The sequence below is a fragment of the Petaurus breviceps genome, unplaced genomic scaffold (genome assembly GCF_028583685.1).
Source record: "Petaurus breviceps papuanus isolate PSGF00001 unplaced genomic scaffold, PetGlider_PUasm1.0 90879, whole genome shotgun sequence".
Lineage (NCBI taxonomy): Eukaryota > Metazoa > Chordata > Mammalia > Diprotodontia > Petauridae > Petaurus > Petaurus breviceps.
In genome coordinates, this window is record NW_027187368.1 from 4,355,970 (window position 1) to 4,375,763 (window position 19,794).

At 37.7% G+C, this 19,794-nt stretch overlaps 1 protein-coding gene across 4 annotated transcripts in view; it reads left to right on the forward strand.

Moving 5' to 3' along the window:
- Window positions 1-19,794, forward strand: part of CDK5RAP2 (CDK5 regulatory subunit associated protein 2) — a 164,700-nt gene that overhangs the window by 120,153 nt on the left and 24,753 nt on the right. For 3 of the 4 annotated variants that reach the window (XM_069073810.1, XM_069073813.1, XM_069073812.1), the window contains 4 exons: window positions 5,823-5,871; window positions 7,837-8,015; window positions 10,746-10,865; window positions 15,239-15,355. In XM_069073810.1, the coding sequence (XP_068929911.1) occupies window positions 5,823-5,871; window positions 7,837-8,015; window positions 10,746-10,865; window positions 15,239-15,355 (465 nt within the window). The remainder of the gene's footprint in view (window positions 1-5,822; window positions 5,872-7,836; window positions 8,016-10,745; window positions 10,866-15,238; window positions 15,356-19,794) is intronic. The other variant, XM_069073811.1, reaches the window with a different exon arrangement.

Sequence of the window (19,794 nt, forward strand, 5' to 3'; positions counted from 1 at the left end):
GATTTTATAAATTTTTCTTCTTGCTATTCTGTCCTTCTACCTCTTCTCTTATTATGAACTCAAACTCAGTGAGGGGGGACAGGGGATTCAAAAAAGGGCTGCTGACTTCAGTCACTTTTCATGTCTTCTCAAGATGCCCACCTAAAAGAGCCCATAAAGATCCCAAATCCTATTTTGTGTATTTTTTTCCTGATCCTTTTCATTGAATACTGCCTGAATCCTTGAACTTATCTTATTTGTTTTGTATATACCTTTTTGTGTAATTAGCACCTCTTCTGGGACTGTACCCCAACTCCCACTCACAAGTTGGATTCCTAGAGACAACCACCCTTGGGTTCAACATACTCCATGAGCATGGGTCCATAGTCTTAAAACTAAAGTGCCCAAGCCCTGACTGGTGTATTTACCTTTAATAACCTGGAGATATAATTAACTGAAATCAAATGCATTTACTAAGAAGCATCATGAGAACAATAGTAACAAAAACATTCCATCCAGAAACATGGTGCACACATTCTTCCAGCCACACATGATGTAAATAGGAAGAGGGGGAATTAGCACAAAAACACACACTTAAGGAATACATTGAGTCATGGCATTTCATACCTCTAGTATTGATGTCTTTTTTCTTCTTATGCTTTCCTTATGCTGTTCCTTTGGATTCACTGTCTCTGCTGAGCATATTTCTCATCTTGACTTTCTAGGCTCCTTTCCTAATGGTCTCATTTCCTAATGGTCAACTCCTGATGATCAGGACTAGTTCTTTTCTTGATTCACAGAAGTCACACATCTCAAAGATGTTTTCTGATGCTTGACTATCAGATACTGTCACTTATTGAGGGATAGCGCTGCTGCAATTCATCATGACCAGTAATGGTGAGGAAGAGAGAGAAAATCCATGCCCCCCCACTTCCCCAAAGCAGAAATTATTCCCTCTCAAGGGCTAGATTCTTCCATAGCTGGTTCTCTTATCTGCTTACTGGGGGGTTAGTTACTCTCTTCAGACCTCTAGGTTGTTTGTCCTGATTTGTTTTAAGGGCCATCAATGGTGTAGCAGATCCTTGGGCAGTCACTGTTTTGTTTTTTTTTAAGCAATTGGGGTTAAGTAACATGCTCAAGGTTACACGACCAGTTATTGTTTTGTGTGGGTGCCAAGTATCTGAGGCCGGAACCGATCCTGGGTCTCCTGATGCCGGGTCTGGCGCTCTTACTCACTGCACCACCTGGCTGCCCTTACTCACTGCACCACCTGGCCACTCCTGCAGTCACTGATTTTTGCTGTCTAATTCTGTCATTTTGATCAAAGAACATTATATTTTGTAAAGGGGCAGTAGAATACAAACCTTATTTACATGTCATTTAAGACCATGACACCTTTTTTTTTCCTCTTTCTATTATCTGCTCTTTACTTCTTTCATTTCATAAACTGGGCTAAGAGAAAATCACTGGTTCAGGAGAGTCCTGATCCGCCTTTTCTGTCCTCTTCTCACATACATCTTGTCTCTCCCGATAGAATGTAATCTCCTTGAGGGCAGGGTCTATTTCATTTGTGTCTCTTTATATTTGGTACCTACTAATTTTACTAATGATTATTGATTAATTCATAGTTTCCAAGAAGTCATTCAAGCAAACATTTATTAAGTGCCAGGTATGTTCTAATCAGCATGATAGATTCTGGGGATACGAAGACAAAATTGAAATAGCCCTTGCCCTTAAGGAAATTCCATATCATCAGGGTAAGCAATGTGTACACATATATGTAAATACAAGATACAGATATAGATATATGTAGATATATCTGTATCTTATATTTATATATATTATATATGTAGATATATCTGTATCTTACACATAGCTTAAAACTGCACTAAGACTTGTATATGGGTGTGTGTGTATGTGTATGTATGTAAATTGTGTGTGTATATAAATTTTGAAGAGTAGAAGTGAGGTATTAATGGGAAGAGGGAAGAGAATGGTGTCCCCAAAACCTAGAGAAGAGAGAAGGTATCCAGGATGATACCCTGTGTGGTTCACAGTCTAGATGTTGCTTAGAGATGAAGAAGAATGAGAATTGAGAAAGACTGTTACAGTTTACAATTATAAGCTCATTGGTAACTGGAGAGAATGGTTTCAGTTGAATGATGAGATCAGAAGCCAGACTGCAGAGTTTAGAAATGAGTAAGATGAGGGGAAGTGGGTGCCACCAAGTACAGGGTTTTTTTTTGTGAACTCTCCCTTAGCTGAGAAAGGGAGGAGAGAAAAGTCAGGACCTTGCAAAGATGGAGTGTGATCTAGTGAGAGTTTTTAAGTCGAGGGGAGACCTGATGGTGTGTGAAAGCCGTGGAAAAGAACTAGTATGTGGGAAGATACTGTAGATTAGTAAAAGACGGGATGATAGTGGGGGCAAAGTCTGTTGGAAAAGATTGGGGAGGGAGGATCAGAGTTTCTTTAGTATGAACAAGACAGTTTACTAGGGAGTGTGGGTACCACGGAAGTATAAGAAATTGTTTCTCAAGGAGCTTATAGTCTAATTTAGGGGATGAGACTGACAGTTAACAATGTAACTACCCCCTAATCTTCAGCAGCTCACTCCTGTTTACAGATTCTTATTTTTGGCTTTCACAACTCTCCTCTACAGTCTTGTTATAACCAATCTCTTTCCAGGATCTCTCCAGGTTTACCTCCCACTGTTTCCTTCTAAATGTCACCTCTATGGCACAATGGATAGAGTGCTGGACCTAGAAACAAGGAGTCCTGAGTTCAGATTCTGTCTCAGATACTTTCTAAGGAGTCCTGAGTTCAGATTCTGTCTCAGATACTTTCTAAGTATGGGCCCTGGGCAAGTCACTTAACTGTACGCTGCTAAAGTTTTATTTGTAAAAAGTAGTAATTAGAGCTTCTATCTTCCAGGGTTGTGTGGACAAAATGAAATAATATTTGTTAACCTTTAAGTGCTATATAAATTCTGGCTATTAAATGAGAGCAAGTATGTAAAAGCACTTTATAAACTGTAAAATGCTACACAGGTATCAAGTACTTTTATTAGTATTCCAGGAAGGCTAGTTGATGCCTTCTTTCTGGTCTATCTTGCATTTTCCTTATTCTAGGTTTTAATTATTTTCCTTGCCTGAAAGTTTTTCTTCACCTTCTCTTAAATTCTACTTGTTCGAGCTCATATCCCACCTCTTCCATAAGGTCTTCCTTGTCCTCTGTGGTCCACAGGCCTTAATCCAGTCATCTTTCTCTTCCTCTGAACAGCTGTGACATTATCTGCACGACTCATATGATACTTAAAATGCTACCTTCCATATTTTTTTCTTGTACGCATGGTTTATCTTCCCAACTACCATAGTGATTCAATTATAGGCTGTTCTCTTTGAAAGGACAGAAGATAAGTATATGCTGAAAAATAATGCCAATTACAGGTGACATTTAGGTTTTAGTCAAATTAGATTTTGGTGAGGAATGTGTACCCTGTGTAAGTTCTTGATAGACCATAATTTTAATTTCTTTTGTACTTTGCAAAGCTCAATACTTTGCATATAGTAAATGCTCAAAATATTTGTCAACAATAACAATACAAGGTAACTTGCCAACTTAATGGTAGATTATAGGATCGTTCAGATGGGAAATCCTGTAAAAACTCAGAGGCATTTCTCTCACAGTGGGTTAAAGGGTTCTGAAGGCTTTCTGGTTGAAGATAGGATTTGAGCTAGGCTCTGAAAGAAAAAAAAAATTCTGAAATTTAGAAGAGAAATTTCAGGCAGAAGGGATGTTTATGATATCTTTGTAATAGTTAGGAAATCATTTTGGCTCTTGGAGTATGTTAGATTCAGGTTAAGAGGAAGGTGGGAATAAGACTGAATATGTACAATAGATTATAGAAGAACTTGAATTACACACCAGGAAATTTGGATTTTGTCTTACAGAATTCAGTTTTTCTTTTTCTTTTTTTAAATTTGTGAGACTGATTTGATAAAAGTGATGTTTTACTTTCTTAATTGGCAGCAGGATGCAGGATGGATCAGAGGGTAAAGAGAGATACCATTTAGAAGTGTTCCTTTGTATGTGAACAAAGCCAGAGAATTAGATTTTTAATAAAGTCTTTTTTTAAAAAATTATTTGGGCTAGTATGACTTGCCTTGGCTGTATAGAAGTTTAACTAGATACTGAGTGATTGGAGAAATGCTTTAATGGCTCATATCCTAACACGTTAGAACAGCCCAACAGATGGTAGCCTATCACCTGTGCACAGGCAACTTCAACCAAAACAATTCTGTGTATCAGTCGAAATGATCTCTCCTTAAATAACACTTTGTCACTTTGTCTTAAAGATCACTGTGATAGTAGAGAGTTGGAATATAATTATTGAAATCCCTTGAAAGGCTTTTTATTAGAAGGGGTGGGAATACACCAGTGTAGTATCAAATTGCCAATTTCATTGTGACATGGTAGCTTTGCATTCTTGCACAGGAGACTACTTAGCACCACCTTCTCCTTTTAAAAACTCCATTATATTAGATATACTTGAGCCAGTCATAGAACATAAATCTGCTAAACACTATTGGTGTTTTCTTGCAAGTGGCAAGTTAATGTTTTTCTTTGGCCAAAAGCCATTTTAAAAAGAATTAATTCATAAGTTGTTTTATTAGCACCACAGTCTTTCGATGTAACTTTAACGCACAATTTTGTCTCTCTTGGTTCCTAATTGGGTCAGAGGAAAGATGTGCGAATAGGTCACATTACTGTTTTGAAAATCATACAACCTAGTCAAACTTGAGAGTTTTCCCATGAGGAAATTGAAAAGGATATATAATAGCATAGGGGTCTCCTAACAGGAGACCAATTTACTTGTGGAATGGTATACTCTGGAACCTTACTTGGTAGAAAATCAAAGCTGTTTGTTACCTCTGGTCAGTGGGAACTACTTTAATTATTCTTAACAATTTTAGGTGTCGTTCAGCAGTGGAGTACACTGCCTAAAGAGGTAGAGAATTCTCTCTTGGTGGAAGCTAGGTAGGTTGTGGTAAAGAGGATTCTTATTTTGGGTAGGGATTATTATACTGGATGACCTGAGATACCTTTCAGCTCTTTAGATTCTGGTAGATTCTCAGTAAATCCTCTTTGGTTGACTATGATGGACAGTTTACACAGTGGGTGGGCCCTCTCAGACAGCTTCATGTGCTACTGGTTAGTACTCATAGCAGGGAAGAAAACCTGACACCAGAGCATGTTCAACTCTTTGGGTTTTGTTTCCGCTAAGAAAAGTATGGAACAGTTTCTGTTTCTGAGTTTCATTGATTACCTTTGTGTGAATGCTGTTTTAGTCACAGTCTTGCATCCTAGATATAGCTCTAGGCTTGTTTTTGAAGTTTTAAAGAACTCAGTTTGAATAGTTCTGAATTATGCCAACATAGTAAATCTCACTGCCTCAAAAATGGCAAATAAAAATTTACAAAAAGAAAACAACAAATCTTTCAGCATCTTCATTTTAGATTCTCTTGCTTCTTTGTCCTGCAGACCGGACAAGATAAACCTTAAAACCAACTCTAGAAATGCATTTTAAAAATGGATTTACCAATGCCTTCCACCCCTGCAGGGAATACTTAAGAACTGATAATAAAATCCATCTGCAAAGGTTTTGTTTTCTCTGGTATTGTTGGTGACTCTTCGATATATACATTACAGACTTGTGATCTTAAAGAAGATTTTTAAACAAGTTGTTTAGTTCACTTAAAATTATCCACATGGGGAATGATTATAGAACTGATGTTTTTTATATGAAACATTTTTCTTCCACCTAATGGATTTTTCCTTCACAGGAAAGTCATCAGATACAGAAGTCAGCAACCATAATGAATTAATCAAAAGGTAAGCTTATAGCATTTATTAAAGAAAATCATTCAAAAACACAAGCTTCATTTTAACTGTCAGCTTTTCAATGAATAGGTATATATATCTTATTACCTTGTGCCAGACAATGTCATTTGTTAATAGCGGCAATAGTATATTCAAATGTAGCAAATATTTATTAAGTACCTGTGTACAGAATGCTGTGCTGTGTTCTGAAGGAGATAAGACAAGGTCCTTTTCCTTGTGGGGCTTAGTCTATCAGGCGGTGGGATGGAATGGGAAGAACAGGAGTAAAGGAAAAACGTAGAGGTCACTTCCAAGATAGAGTGTTACGTGGAGCCTCTCTAACATATTTATCTGAAGTCCAAAGAATGGGGTCATTGATACAAAACCTCACTGTTATATTGTTAAAAAAGAAACCCATCCTGATGTTGTTTCGCTAATTGTAGAGATGCAGATTGGATAAGAGGAGATGATCACAACAAACTCTTGAGCCCCAGTGACTGTAACTCCTCTAAGGTACTTCCTGACTATCAGATATATGTTACCTACTACATGCACATAAATCTGATTCCTATAGAACCAGCAGATCTGTTAACTTACTTTGCTTGAAGAAATATTTTTATAGAAGTTCATGGCATTATGTGGTATGTGCCTGGCCTCCTGACATGCTTTTTCATTCTTATGGTTAACCTTCATTTGTAAATTAAGTGAAAAATAAAGTAGAAACCTTAAACTAATATATCAAGAACAAAAGCCACATAACTTGTCTATCCTGTTCCCATTTTATAGGCCCCTCAAATAACTTCTGGTGTTTCTCTATGATGAGTAATTCTTTTGGTTTCACGTTTGTTACTTATCAACTTTGAAATTGCAAGATTTTCTTTTTCTATTTCTGAATGATGTTAGGAAAAGAGTGTTGAGCTTTAAGGCAGGAGATCTTGATTCAGACCCTGTTTGTGTCACTAGTTGTGAGATTGTTTACTTTACTTCTTAATCTCAGTTTTCTTCTCTGTAAATTGAGGAAAATAATACTTGCATTGTCTCCTTACATGGTGCTTGTGTGAGAAGTGCTTTATAAACCTTAAAGCACTATAAAAATGTGAGTTGTTATTGTCATAATTCCCCTGGTATCCACTATACATTCCTTTTTTCTAGGTTATACTGGATTGTATGATTGAGAGTAGTTTGGGCTTTTCTAGCCTACGATTAAGCTGTGTTTAGGCCTTCATTGGTTTAAGGGTTCTTAATCTGAGATCCATGAACTTATTTAAAAATATTTTTATAACTATATTTCAGTATAAATGATTTCCTTTGAAATCCTATATATTCCATTTTATGAATTTAAAAATTTTATTGTTGGGGTAAATAGACTTCACCAGACCTCCCCCCCCAAAATGGCACATAAAAGGTTAAGAACCCCTGCTTTAGCTAATTAAACTGTTCCTTTCCTTTACTGTATACTTCTGAAAACAAAGGGCAAGCCTGAATATTTAACATACTTTTTTGGATATGACATAGATTCTATGTTATGCTATTGAATGCAATACAACTTTATTCTGATCTCATAGATAGTGACTATCTCTGTGGAGAGTAGTTTCAGGAAGGTAATAGGGAGAGGTAAAGACTTAAAGAACTTATCTGCAGGGGAGATGGTGATGGTTGTCTGATGTGGGCCTGTCTCTTTACCCCTCTCAGTCCATTCTCTAATGTGAAAAATGGAAATAGTTATATGTGATGCATCTATCTCACCAGATTTGTGCAAGGTTCTAGATTGTGGAGGTGTAGTGTGTTGTCCCCATGAGGAGACAAAACAGATATAAGCTGCTACTATACTGCGATTAATCAGAATGAATTAAAATATTAAGAACCATGTTATAAAATGTGATTTATCAGCTTCTAGTGAATGTTGATATTTGAAATGACCTGATTAAGAAATTGGTATTTTTTTAGTCACTAATCATTTTGTTTCCAATACTCAAGGGCTTCAGAGGATGCCTCAGTATACCCCAGTCTTGCTGATAAACCAACCATGCCATCAGCTAGTCAAGTGCTGTCAGATTATGAGATATCAGAAAAGTCTTCCTTTGATTCTGGAGAACATAAGCAAGATAGTGAAGATATAGACAAGAGTTCTATTGAAGCTAACAATTTTTCTCAAGGTAATTTTATTAGGGTAAATTACATAATAATTTAAATAGGAAAAATGGTTTTTAAGAAGATTTTTGAATAACAGACTCACACAGACTCACTGCAAAAAAACTTCATTTTAACGGGATGTTGGTCTCCATTTTAATGGGATGTTGATTTCTTCTTAGTGTGAAAATTTTTTTGTTCTAGGTCTTTATTGTTACGTTTATTTTAAAAAGTATCCATCATTTTACTGCATTAATAAGTATAATTTATGAGTGAGTGAGATAAAGTGAACAATTCTTTTGTTGCTGAGTATCATCCAGTGTCTGAAGTTATCCATAGATATAGAAGCAAGAAATTATAACATCTATGTGTAGATTCAGGGATATTCCCTTTAAAACTACAATTTTTAAGGCGTAGCATTGGTTGGTTTTTGTTTATTTTCTAAAAATGGAGTATCCTAAATCATTCTAGTTAGTTAAAATTTTTGATTATTTAAGTTTGTGATGAATTCTTCAGGAACTGCAGAGGCCACTGTTTACATACTTACACTTTGAGTTATGTAATTCACCTGTCAATGTAATCAGGGTCCAGGGTTATCAAATTTCTGTTCTCTCCATTCATTGTCTTTTCAGCTTACCAAGGTTCCTTGGAGGCCACTAGGTAATGCAGTGGGTAGAATGCTAGGCCTTGAGTCAGGAAAACCAGGGTTAAAATCTTAGATCCTTAGTAGCTGTGTGACCCTGGGCAATCCACTTAATCTCCATTTGTTTTGGTTTCCTCAGCTGTAAAATGGGAATAATAATAATGGCATTTACTTCCCAGGGTTGTTGTGTGGAACAAATGAACAATATTTGTAAATCATTTAACACAATGCCTGGTGCAAACAGGTGCTTGATAAATCCTTCCCTCCTCCCATTCTGTGCTATCAGGGTAAATTGTAATGTCCTTTTTGTGCCTTAACATTGCATAGTTCTCATGATGGAATCTTTTGCAAGTCAAATGATAGTGGTAACAGCTAGCCTTTATGTAGTGCCTGCCACGATGTCCTATATTTCATAGCATCCCCCAAATATTTGGTTTATTTGATGGTATTGAAATGTTTGGGCAGTTGTGCCCTTCTGCCACATCCTATATTTATTTTTTTGTGGGGAGGGTCGTTAAAATTCTTGTTTTATTTATAAAATGTTTGCTGGTGAAACTGCCCTTTACTATTCCTGTTTCTCAAATGTTATTTTATTTGTTCAGCAAAAACCTATTAGGTTCCTACTGTGTGCTGAGCACTGGAGGAAATACAAAGACAAATTAGATACAGTTTCCACTGGCAAGGAAGACTATTATTAAATAGGCTATTTCATTGCTCAGTGTTGCATCTTTATTCAGATCGGATTCTTATCATTTCTCAATAGTGCTTTATGCAGTTTATGGGCCAGAGAGATGAGGATGATCATAGGATTTCAGAGCTGGAAGAGACCTCAGATATCATCTAGTGTGGCCTCCATTTTATAGCTGAAGAAACAGAGAGGGAGAGTGACCTCCACTGTTATGCGATATTAGTTTGGAGACTAGTGAAGCCGAAGCAGGACAGATTTTTCTCCTTTTCTAAACTCCAGTGTAATATTTCCCTCTCCGCTGTTAAGGCTACATAATTAATAAGTGGTGTCTAATTTGATCTAGAGAGCTTTTCCTTAAGGCCAAAGAATGATTACAATTCCTAGCTGAAAAGTCCCACTGGAAGGTGACTTATAGTAATGACTACAAAAAATGTATTACCCCCAAAGCCAGTGGTGTATGACATGGATAAACTGGCAAATAAAGTAGCAGTTAAAGCTGATAAGTTCCTGACTCGTGCCGAACTGAATAGCAGATGGAAGAAGAATTGTAGAGCGGCCAAGCAAGGAGGGAAAGGTATTGTACTGAGATGGAATTGGCCCTTTTATTGAAGTCAGGGTGCTTAGCTATTGAACACATCACATCCTTATATATTTTGTACTAAATTACTTGGAACATTTCTAGTGTTAATGGAAGATGGTTGCAGATCTGGGACTTAAGTAATCTTGTGACCATTCAAATTCATATTAAAATTACTATTTAATTAGGAAAAGATATGTAACATTGTGCTACTTTTAAATGAAAGTAATTTTGAGGGAATTAAAACTGGGTCATAACATTAGTGTAGTACTTTAAAACAAACATTACTAAGACATACTGAATATCACCTAATGGATATATTAAATACATTAGTGCTTCTTTTGGATACTTGGTGTGATTGTATTTAGAAAAGTGATTCCAGAAATCCACCTATAGACAACAATGTTCACTTTCTTCCTTTTGGTCTTTGGAAATATTTGGTTTCATTAGAGAGTCCTGCAATCAACTATGATGCAACTCAGGCCATCTTGAAGGTGAAATATTTCCTTCATCATCAGGAAGAATTTGAATTAATATTTGATATGTTAGAAGAATAAAAGGCTACATTAACATTTACATTAAAAATGTAGCTAATATAATTTTTTCCATATGGTGTTAAATGGCTTCCTGGTGGATTGCACTAGGGTACTATTAAAGAAACATGTCAATTGAAATATGCCAAGTATGGGATCTGCACAAAAGAACAGAGTAAATGCCAGTTGCTGACTGTCTTTAAGTTGTAGAATATTGTTTAGATTTTCAAGTTAGCACTTACTGCATAGTCCATAAATTATTCAATTTGTTAGGGGCTTCAGTCTTTAAATAAAAAATGCCCTTCCTTCCTTTAGACTTATTAATGGAACATCTGCAAGAATTTCGAACTTTGAGACAACGTTTAGAAGAATCCATTAAAACAAATGACAGGCTGCGGAAACAGCTTGAACAGCAAGGGGGTGAACTTGAACAAGGTAAAGGAGGATGGTCTCACTTGGTAATGCTACTCTTTAGATGACTCTTTGGGGAAATAGTCTTAGCAGAGAGTTTAGGTACGGAGTCAGCAGGGTACAGTGCAAATGATACTTGGGTGGGAGTCAGTAGATTGGATGAGTTTCTGGTTCATTCTTGGCTCCATATGCCATGTGACCAGGGTAAAGTTGTTTCCTCCTCTTTGGGCCTCAATGTCCTCACCTGTAAAATGATACGGTTTGATTTAATAATTTCTTATGATCCTTTTAGCTTCAGGAGTCTATGACTCTATTTTCTGAATTTCCCTATCCAGTTTTGGCTTGAGAAATTGGCAGATAAATAAGATCTTAAGTCAGAGTTAGCTTAAAATTCTACATTTGAATCTAGAGTAAGACAGATGAATTTTATTTAAAAAGCAAGTTAAATATTCTTAGACATCTGCCACAATAGATCATGGATTGAAAAATCTCAGCACTACTCAGTGGCCCCAGAGTCTTCAGCCTTTACAGAGGTGAGGGGCAATTTTGGCTGACCTGCCAAATGGTGATAAGTATTACACTCTAGCAAAATTATACCTGAACAAGATGTTTTTCATATTTTCCTTGAAGACCTGGCCTTTTTTTTTTTTAACTAGGTAGGTTTTAATAGCAGGGAATGTTGTGCAACATGCAATTATTTATAATGCTTTCTTCTTAGGCCGCTCTGCAGTTTGTCTCTTGGGTGATTGATTGATCTGTACAGTCATAACAGACATAGGAAATAAATGTGTATGCTCATTTATATTAATTTTCAATAATACCTGAATGAGATTCATCAAGTTTTACATATTTCTTTAAAATCTAGTTATAGAAGTATTATTGTTGTTATTATTCTTGGCCTAAGGAACCACAAACTTAAAATAGAGCTGACAGATGTTTTTGAGAATAATTCACTATGTCTAAAAGATTGATGAAAGGCATTCATTTAGTATTTATCTTGGCGGAAGCACCTGCTAAAATTGCTGGGGGGCAGCTAGATGGCTTGGTGGATAGAATGCTGAGCCTGAAGTCAAGAAGACTTGAGTTCAAATTTGGTCTCAAACTTGGTAATTGTGTGACCCTGGGCAAGTCACTTAACCTCTGAATGCTTAGGAGGCAGCTAGCTATATCAGTGGATAGAGTGCTGGTCCTGGGCCTGGAATCAGGAAGACCCAAGTTCAAATGTGACCTCAGACACTCATTAGCTTTGTGATTCTGGGCAAATCAGTTAACCTCTGTTTGCCTTAATCCATTAGAGAAGGAAATGGCAAACCACTTCAGTATCCTTGTCAAGAAAAGTATAGTTTATATAAGCACAGTATAATTCATGGGGTCACAAAGAGTTGGATATGACTAAATCGACTAGACAAAAAACTTTCTGGAGAAGCAAAGAAATACAAGTGCATACATATCCATTGAGAATTCCTTAACTTGAGTAGAGGTTTGGCAATGCCCTAGATTTCTCTAATGTTAATTAATAATAGTAATAACACTATTCAGAGATGCTTTTTCTTACCAAGGGAAAGTTTGGAAAGTCTGACTCCTCTGTTTATGAACTCTGCCCCAAAGTGGAATGGGCTGCCTGGGGAAGTCAGCAGGTCTTCCTCTTTTGGTTTTCAAGTAAAGATTGAATGCCTCCTCAGGGAGGTTGGAGAAGGAATGCTCTTTCAGACATAGAGTGGACCAGACCATCACCTCTGGGGGCTTTTCCAATGCTAATATCCTTTGATTCTGCGAACTAGTTGATTCCTTTAACATGCCTCCTTTAACTCTTTAACACATGGATTCATTCTAACCGCCGTGGAACATACCTGTGTGTCTAGTATAGCGTCAAGCAATGTGGGAAATAACAGCTGTAGCATCTAATAATAATATCGGGTGACATTCGGAGAGTGCTCTATGGTTTACAAAGTTCTTTTATATATATAGTGCACTTGAGCCTCTTAATAGCCTATGAGGTAAACAATACAAGTATTATCTAACGGCATAATGTATGTAAAGCATGAAGTATTATGTAAGTATTAGTAGTTACTATCTCATTTTATAGTTGAGGAAATTAAAGCTTAAGAAGGAGGTTGTGAGTTATGTAAGGACCACTATTAGATTGGGGTGACTGGATATTTATTTACAAGTAGAATGGTTACAAGGTGAATATGAATAATACAAAATAACATTTACACAAAGCAAATCAAGACAAAATAATCAGATATTTGCTAAGTATTCATTGTATGCTATGTTGTATATATTGGAGGCTTCAGAGAAGCAAGCACAGGATACAATCTATACCCTCAAGAAGTTAATAGTTTCATTGGGGGAATAAGACATACACATGTTGAAAGATAACAAAGTTAGTCTACATGTTACTATGTCTTACATGTCTGCTCCATGCACCCCTTAACTAGACTGTAAGCTACTTAAGATCATGTTGTTTTCCTGGATCTGCCATACACCAGCTGCCAGAGGTGGCAGATGACCATGTGTAAGTCACTTTACTTTCTGAGCCTGTTTCACAATCCATAAAAGGATAACAGTATTTAGACTACCTACCGACAGTGATAAACCTTGAAAACTGTCAAGCATCTATAATAATGTGAGAGGTGATGGTCATTATCATCTTCCCAAAGACCTACATAGAGCAAGATCTTGTACACAGTAGGGACTCAATCAATACTGAATAGAATTTTCAGTAGTAACACAATGGGAATTGTGTTTATTATATAGTGCCTTGCTTATAGAAGGTGACAGATAAATATTGAGTTTAGTTGGGAAGAGGGAGAGATCACTTAGAGGTGGGGTCATTAGGAAAGGCTTTATTGTAGGGCAGAGCTTTGAAGGTAGGACTCAGGTACGGATAATGATGAATGGAAAAGAGTTTTTTAGCCACTTTCTGTGTGCCAAGCATTGTATTAGGTCTTTGAGGTACAGACTGAATTGAATTGGGGCTGTTCCTACTCTCAAGGAGCTCTTGGCCCTCTAATGTGGAAAAACAACAGTTAGAAGAAAATTCAGCTGTTAGAAAAATAGAAGGGCCGTGAATTCTCAAAATAGTAGCAGTAGCAGGGGGGTAGGTAGGAAAGTTCAGGAGTCCTTAGGTTAAGTCAGTAGGTCCGATGACAGCACCAGGGGTCTGTATTGCTTAGAGGGAGGGCAGTTTGTGACTTCTCTCTCATCCAAACTTTGTGAGTAGTGAAGCAATCCAGATGAGATCTGGATGGCCTAGTGAAGACAAGTGAAGAAAGCTTCTCTAGTAATGGCAAATCATCATGCTTCCCAGGATCTCAGATGGATTCTGGAGTGGCCAGGGCCAATGATGAGACCAAGGCTTGAATGGAGCGGTTTGATAGTGGAATAGAGAGTGTAGATGTGTGTCAGAAGAACAGAGGATAAAAATTGTTCCATGCCAGGTCCATCAGCAGGAAGCAGAGGCCTAATATGGTGTACTGTATGTAAGATTTCAGTACATGGGTTTTCCTTGAAATGGGGACAAGGGTGAGAGATTGGGGAGAATGAGTACATCTCACTGAATATTTTGCAAATGAAAAAAAAAATGTTTCTTATTTTAAGACTCTATGGTCATATCCCAAATAGAATTCAGCTTAACTGCTTACTTCTCTAATTATTTTGCTGTCTTAATTCTTAATGATCAAAAGTATTGCGAGAGTCTTCATGAAGGTAATAAAAATCCACAACATTATCATATTTTCAATGTAGCATTTTCTCTTTGACAGCTAATCTATTCCTTTCCAGAGAGTGACTTACATACACATATGAGGAGACTGAGAGTGGCACCTAGGATTAGGCATAGGAGTAGGTACAGTGTATTGTAGCTGTTCAACAGCACATTTATCCAGCATGGAGAGGTAGCATTCAGGACCCACTTAGCATCTGCCTGTCAGTCACTGCTAAAGGTGGTACAGCCAGAATGTAGTTCATCTTGAATGAGCAAGCCTGGCTGGCTTTTAGCAAGTATTAATCTAAGGAACAGTTTACAACATGGTAATTTTCCAAGTGCTGGGGCAGTCATGGTCACAGTTTGTCCTGTAGGATTGGTTGCTTATAGTGCTGATTGCCTAGTAGTTCTGTAAGATGTCTGTGCATTAATCTATAGCCACTTTCATCCCAAGTCTACAGGAGGCCATAGAGGAGCTTTAGGGTTTCCATCAGCCTTCTGGCTGAAGTTTTCTTGAAATGCTCTTTGAACTGAAGGAATTATGACAGAATATACAGAAGATAAAATATATTTAAGAACATTACTTTTTTCTCCCCCTTAATTGTTAAAATTATTATTGTTTAGAAAGTGTAATCTTTATGGACCCAGAGAAGATTCATAAATGATAATTTTATGTATATGTTTATAGGTTCTGCAAACATTTTTATCCATGGCTCGGAGCAACATAATTCCCTTTCTTCAGAAATTCATTTCCTGAGGAAGCAAAATCAGTCCCTCAACATGATGCTTGCAAAGGGTTCACGAGGTAAAAATTAGATGTTTTTCCTGAAGAAGTAGTTGGCAGTGAGGGGCTCCAATGTTTCTTTTGTATGTTGAACCATATCATTTTATGAAAGAGTGAAAAAATAACCCAACACAATGGTACCTGAGCATAAGTAAGATACTGCTCTGAGTAAGGTATTACTGGTATCTGAACACTGTGGCAATTTGGAATTGAACTGGATGTTTGGCTGAATCTGAACTGCCCCTGATAGAGCATGTAAATGTGAGAAGAGTCTTCCTCATTTGCTATTTCTAGATTTTGTTTTCCTTGATCTTGGATTTTTTGTGGATTGTAAACTTAATGTGAATTCACAGTATGTCATGGCAGTCCAGAATCTCTTTTCTTAGGTTACTTTAGCAGAGGCAGAATGTGTAGAATGATGGGAGTGCTGTTGTGCTGTCTCCTGCTGTGGTCAGACCGTATCTTTAGCTCGAGGTGTCATATTTTAGGTTTAGGTTTACTTGACCTAAAGAAAGGACTTCCTAATGATTAGAGTTCTCCAAAAATAAAATGAGGTGTATCAGGAGGTAGTAGATTCCTCTTAACTCGAGATCTTCAAGTGGAAGCTGGATGATCTTTTGTTATGGATATTTTAGAGGGGATTCTTGGTTTGATTAAATGACTGCTAAGATTCTCTTCAACTGTGGGAGGTGGAGGTACCGTCTCATGTTCAGGAGAGATTCTTAGTTTTGTTCATGTCAATTAGGTGATGGTTCTTTGCTCAAATATTTCTTCTCAAAAGAAAGCATTTTTTTTCAGCTTAGTTGTTTTAAAGTCACTAAAGTGACTTTACTGTGGTTGTCATAAGTGATCAGGACTCAGCCTATTTATAAAGTAGCAAATGAGAGTCCCTTTGTTTTAGTGGGAAGAACCAGGGACACTGAGCCAGGAGTCCTGGACTTGAATCCTGTCCCTGCCATTAATGAGATGCACAATGGCCTCTGTGGGCTTCTGTTTCCTCCTTTGTAAAATGAGGGAAGTCTCTAAGGACTCTTCCAGCTTTTCTTTTCTTTTTTTTTTTCCTTTCTTTTTTTCCCCCCAAAAATTATTTATTTATTTTTAGTTCTCAACATTCATTTCCACAAGATTTTGAGTTACAGTTTTTTCTCCCCATCTTTACCCTACTCCCCACCCCACAATAGCAAGCCCACTGAATACCCCTTCTCCCAATCTGTTCTCCCCTATATCCTTTCCCATCACCCTCCCTAACTTTCTAGCAGGGCAAGATGGACCTCTATACCCCAGTGCCTGTACATCTTATTTTCCAGTTGCATGTAAAAAACAAATTTTTTTTAAACATTTGTTTTTAAAACTTTGAGTTCCAGATTTTTTCCCTTCCTCCCTCCTCACCTGTCCCTACTGGGAAGACAAGCAGTTCAATATAGGTTGTTCATATGCAGTTACCCAAATCATTTCCATAGTTGTCATATTGTGAAAGACCAACTTTATTTCCCTCCATCTTATCCTGCCCCTCACTTATTCCATTTTCTCCTTTGACCCTATCCCTTTTCAAAAATGTTTGCTTCTAACTACCCTCTTCCCCAATCTGCCCTCCCTTCTATCATCCCCTCTCCTATCCGCTACCTCCCTATTTTCCTGTAGGGTAAGATACCCAATTGAGTGTGTATGTTATTCCCTCCTTAAGTCAAATTTAATGAGAATAAGTTTGTTCCATTCCCTTTCACCTTCCTGTTCTTCCCCTCCATTGTAGCAGTTTTTTCTTGCTTCTTTTATATGAGCTAATTTACCCTAATCCATCTCCTCCTTTCTCCTTCTCCCAATAAATTCCTCTCTCACCTCTTAATTTTATTTTTTAGATATCATCCCTTCATATTAAATTCATCCTGTGCCCTCTGTCTATGTATACATGAACATACATATGCCCACACTCACATACATATTTATATATACATACACCCTCCTATACATACATATATATGTATATGCATATATTCCCTTCAACTATTCACATACTGAAAACAGTCTTATGAGTTACAATTATTGTTTTTCCATGTAGGAATGTAAATAGTTCAACTTTAATAAGTTCCTTATGATTTCTTTTTCCTGTTTACCTTCTCATGCTTCTCTTGCTTCTTGTATTTGAAAGTCTAATTTTCTGTTCAGCTCTGGTATTTTCCATCAAGAATGCTTGAAAATCCTTTGTTTCATTGAATGACCATATTTTCCCCTATAGGATTATACTCAGTTTTACTGGGTAGGTGATTCTTCATTTTAGTCTTAGCTCCTTTGACCTCTGGAATATCATATTCCAAGCCCTTTGATCCCTTAATGTAGAAGCTGCTAGGTCTTGTGTTATCCTGATTGTGTTTCCACAATACTCAAATTGTGTCTTCCAGACTGCTTGCAGTATTTTCTCTTTGACCTAGGAACTTTGGAATTTGGTTATAATATTCTTAGGAGTTTTCTTTTTATGATCTTTTTCAAGAGGTGATCAGTGAATTCTTTCAGTTTCTATTTTGCCCTCTGGTTCTGGAATATCAGGGCAATTTTACTTGATAATTTCTTACAGGATGGTGTCTAGGCTCTTCTTTTTGATCATGGCTTTCAGGTAGTCCAATAATTTTTAAATTCTCTCTCCTGGATCTATTTTCCAGGTCAGTGGTTTTTCCAATGAGATATTTCACATTGCCTTCTATTTTTTATTTGTTTGGATCTGTTTAATAGTATCTTGATTTCTCATAAAGTCACTAGCTTCCATTTATTCCAATCTAATTCTGAAGGAATGATTCTCTTCAGTGAGCTTTTGAGATTCTTTTTCCATTAGGCAAATTTGGCTTTTTAAGGCATTCTTCTCCTCATTGCCTTTTTGAGCCTCTTTTGCCATTTGAGTTAGTCTATTTTTTAAGGTGTTATTTTCTTCAGTCAGGTTGTTGACACTCTTTTCATGATTTTCTTGTATCATTCTCATTTCTCTTGCCAGTTTTTCCTCTACTTCTCTTACTTGATTTCTAAAATCCTTCTTGAGCTCCTCCATGGCCTGTAACCAGTATAGAATTTTCTTGGATACTTTTGATGCAGGAGTTCTGACTTTGCTGTCTTCCTTCTGCTCCATGCTTTGATACTTTTTGTCCCCAAAAAAGGAATCTATGGTTTGATTGCGTTTCCTGGGCTTGCTCATCTTGTCAGTCAATTACCTGACTTTTGAGCTCTTTGCCACAGTAGAACTCTGCTTCCAGAGTGGAGAAAGCTGTCTCCCAAATTGGTGGGGTTTTCACAGCTGCTGGAGCTATTGATTGGGTGCCCTCTCTACAGACACTACAAGCTGTGGCTCACTGGCCACACACCTCAGGACCGCTACCCAAGATCGCGATCCAGATCCAAGTAGGTTAAAACAAAAGTGATTACCCTCTGAATGGTTGCTTGGTCCCCTCCCCCCCACAATCTGCAAGCCAGGAGGTCCTGAGACAGCCAGGCAACGGCGGCTGCCGTGCCTTCAACGCTTCTCCCCCAGGGGCTGGGGCTGGACCATGTTCTCAGTCCCCCTGTGCCCACAAAGTTCCACACTGACCTTTAACTTTCCTTTTGGCATTTGTGGGTTGATTATTCTTGAAACCGCCACAGCTGCTGGTGATTCTCTTTCCTGAAGTCTGCTCTGGCCCACCACTGGTCAGGGCCACCCTGGGGCTGGGAATCACACGGCTCACATGGTGTTGTGCCCAGCTCCGGCCTGGTGCGATAGATCCTTCCTGTCAGCCTGCCGGGCTTCTTTCATCAGGAGCTTTGTTTCTCTTTGTGGGTTCTGTATCTCTAACGTTAGACTCATTTTTTCACATGGAAGTGATTGGAGGGGAGCCTGTACCAAATTTGTGCTTCTATTCCCTCTTCTGGCTTTTCAATGTGAGTATGTGCACACACACACACCTTCTCTCTTTCACTATCTATAAAGAGGGAATCTTGATTAGGTATTGGTTGGGCTGGCTGGCTCCTGAAATGTTTTCTCAATTCTGAGACTTCCCTGATTCTCTTGCCTTTAGCTAGATCTCTTCTTGAGCTTTTCTGACCACTGAGGTCATTAGTGATGTGCCCCAACTCAAGTGGAGCAGCCTTGTAGGTCTGAGTTCTCCTGTCTTTCCAAGTTCCAGGTTTGAAGTGGACCCCATCCTGATAGCTCTGACTGTAGGTCTTGCATATCTTAGTTACCCCATTTCTGTTTTCTCCCCTATTTTGATGTCTAGATCTCTTTCCTCCTTATCAATCAACTGGGTCCCCAAGCCTCTTAAGTGAGTCACTTCAATTTAATCACTCTGTAAAAATGATTAAATTATAATTTCCTTCTTTTCTACCCCCCATTCCCTCCATACCAAGCTAGTATAGTATAAGCAAGAAAGCAGTTTGCACCGAATGCTTGACATAGACTTTTCTTTGTAGTGCAAAGGATTATTCAAGAAAGGGCTTGGCTA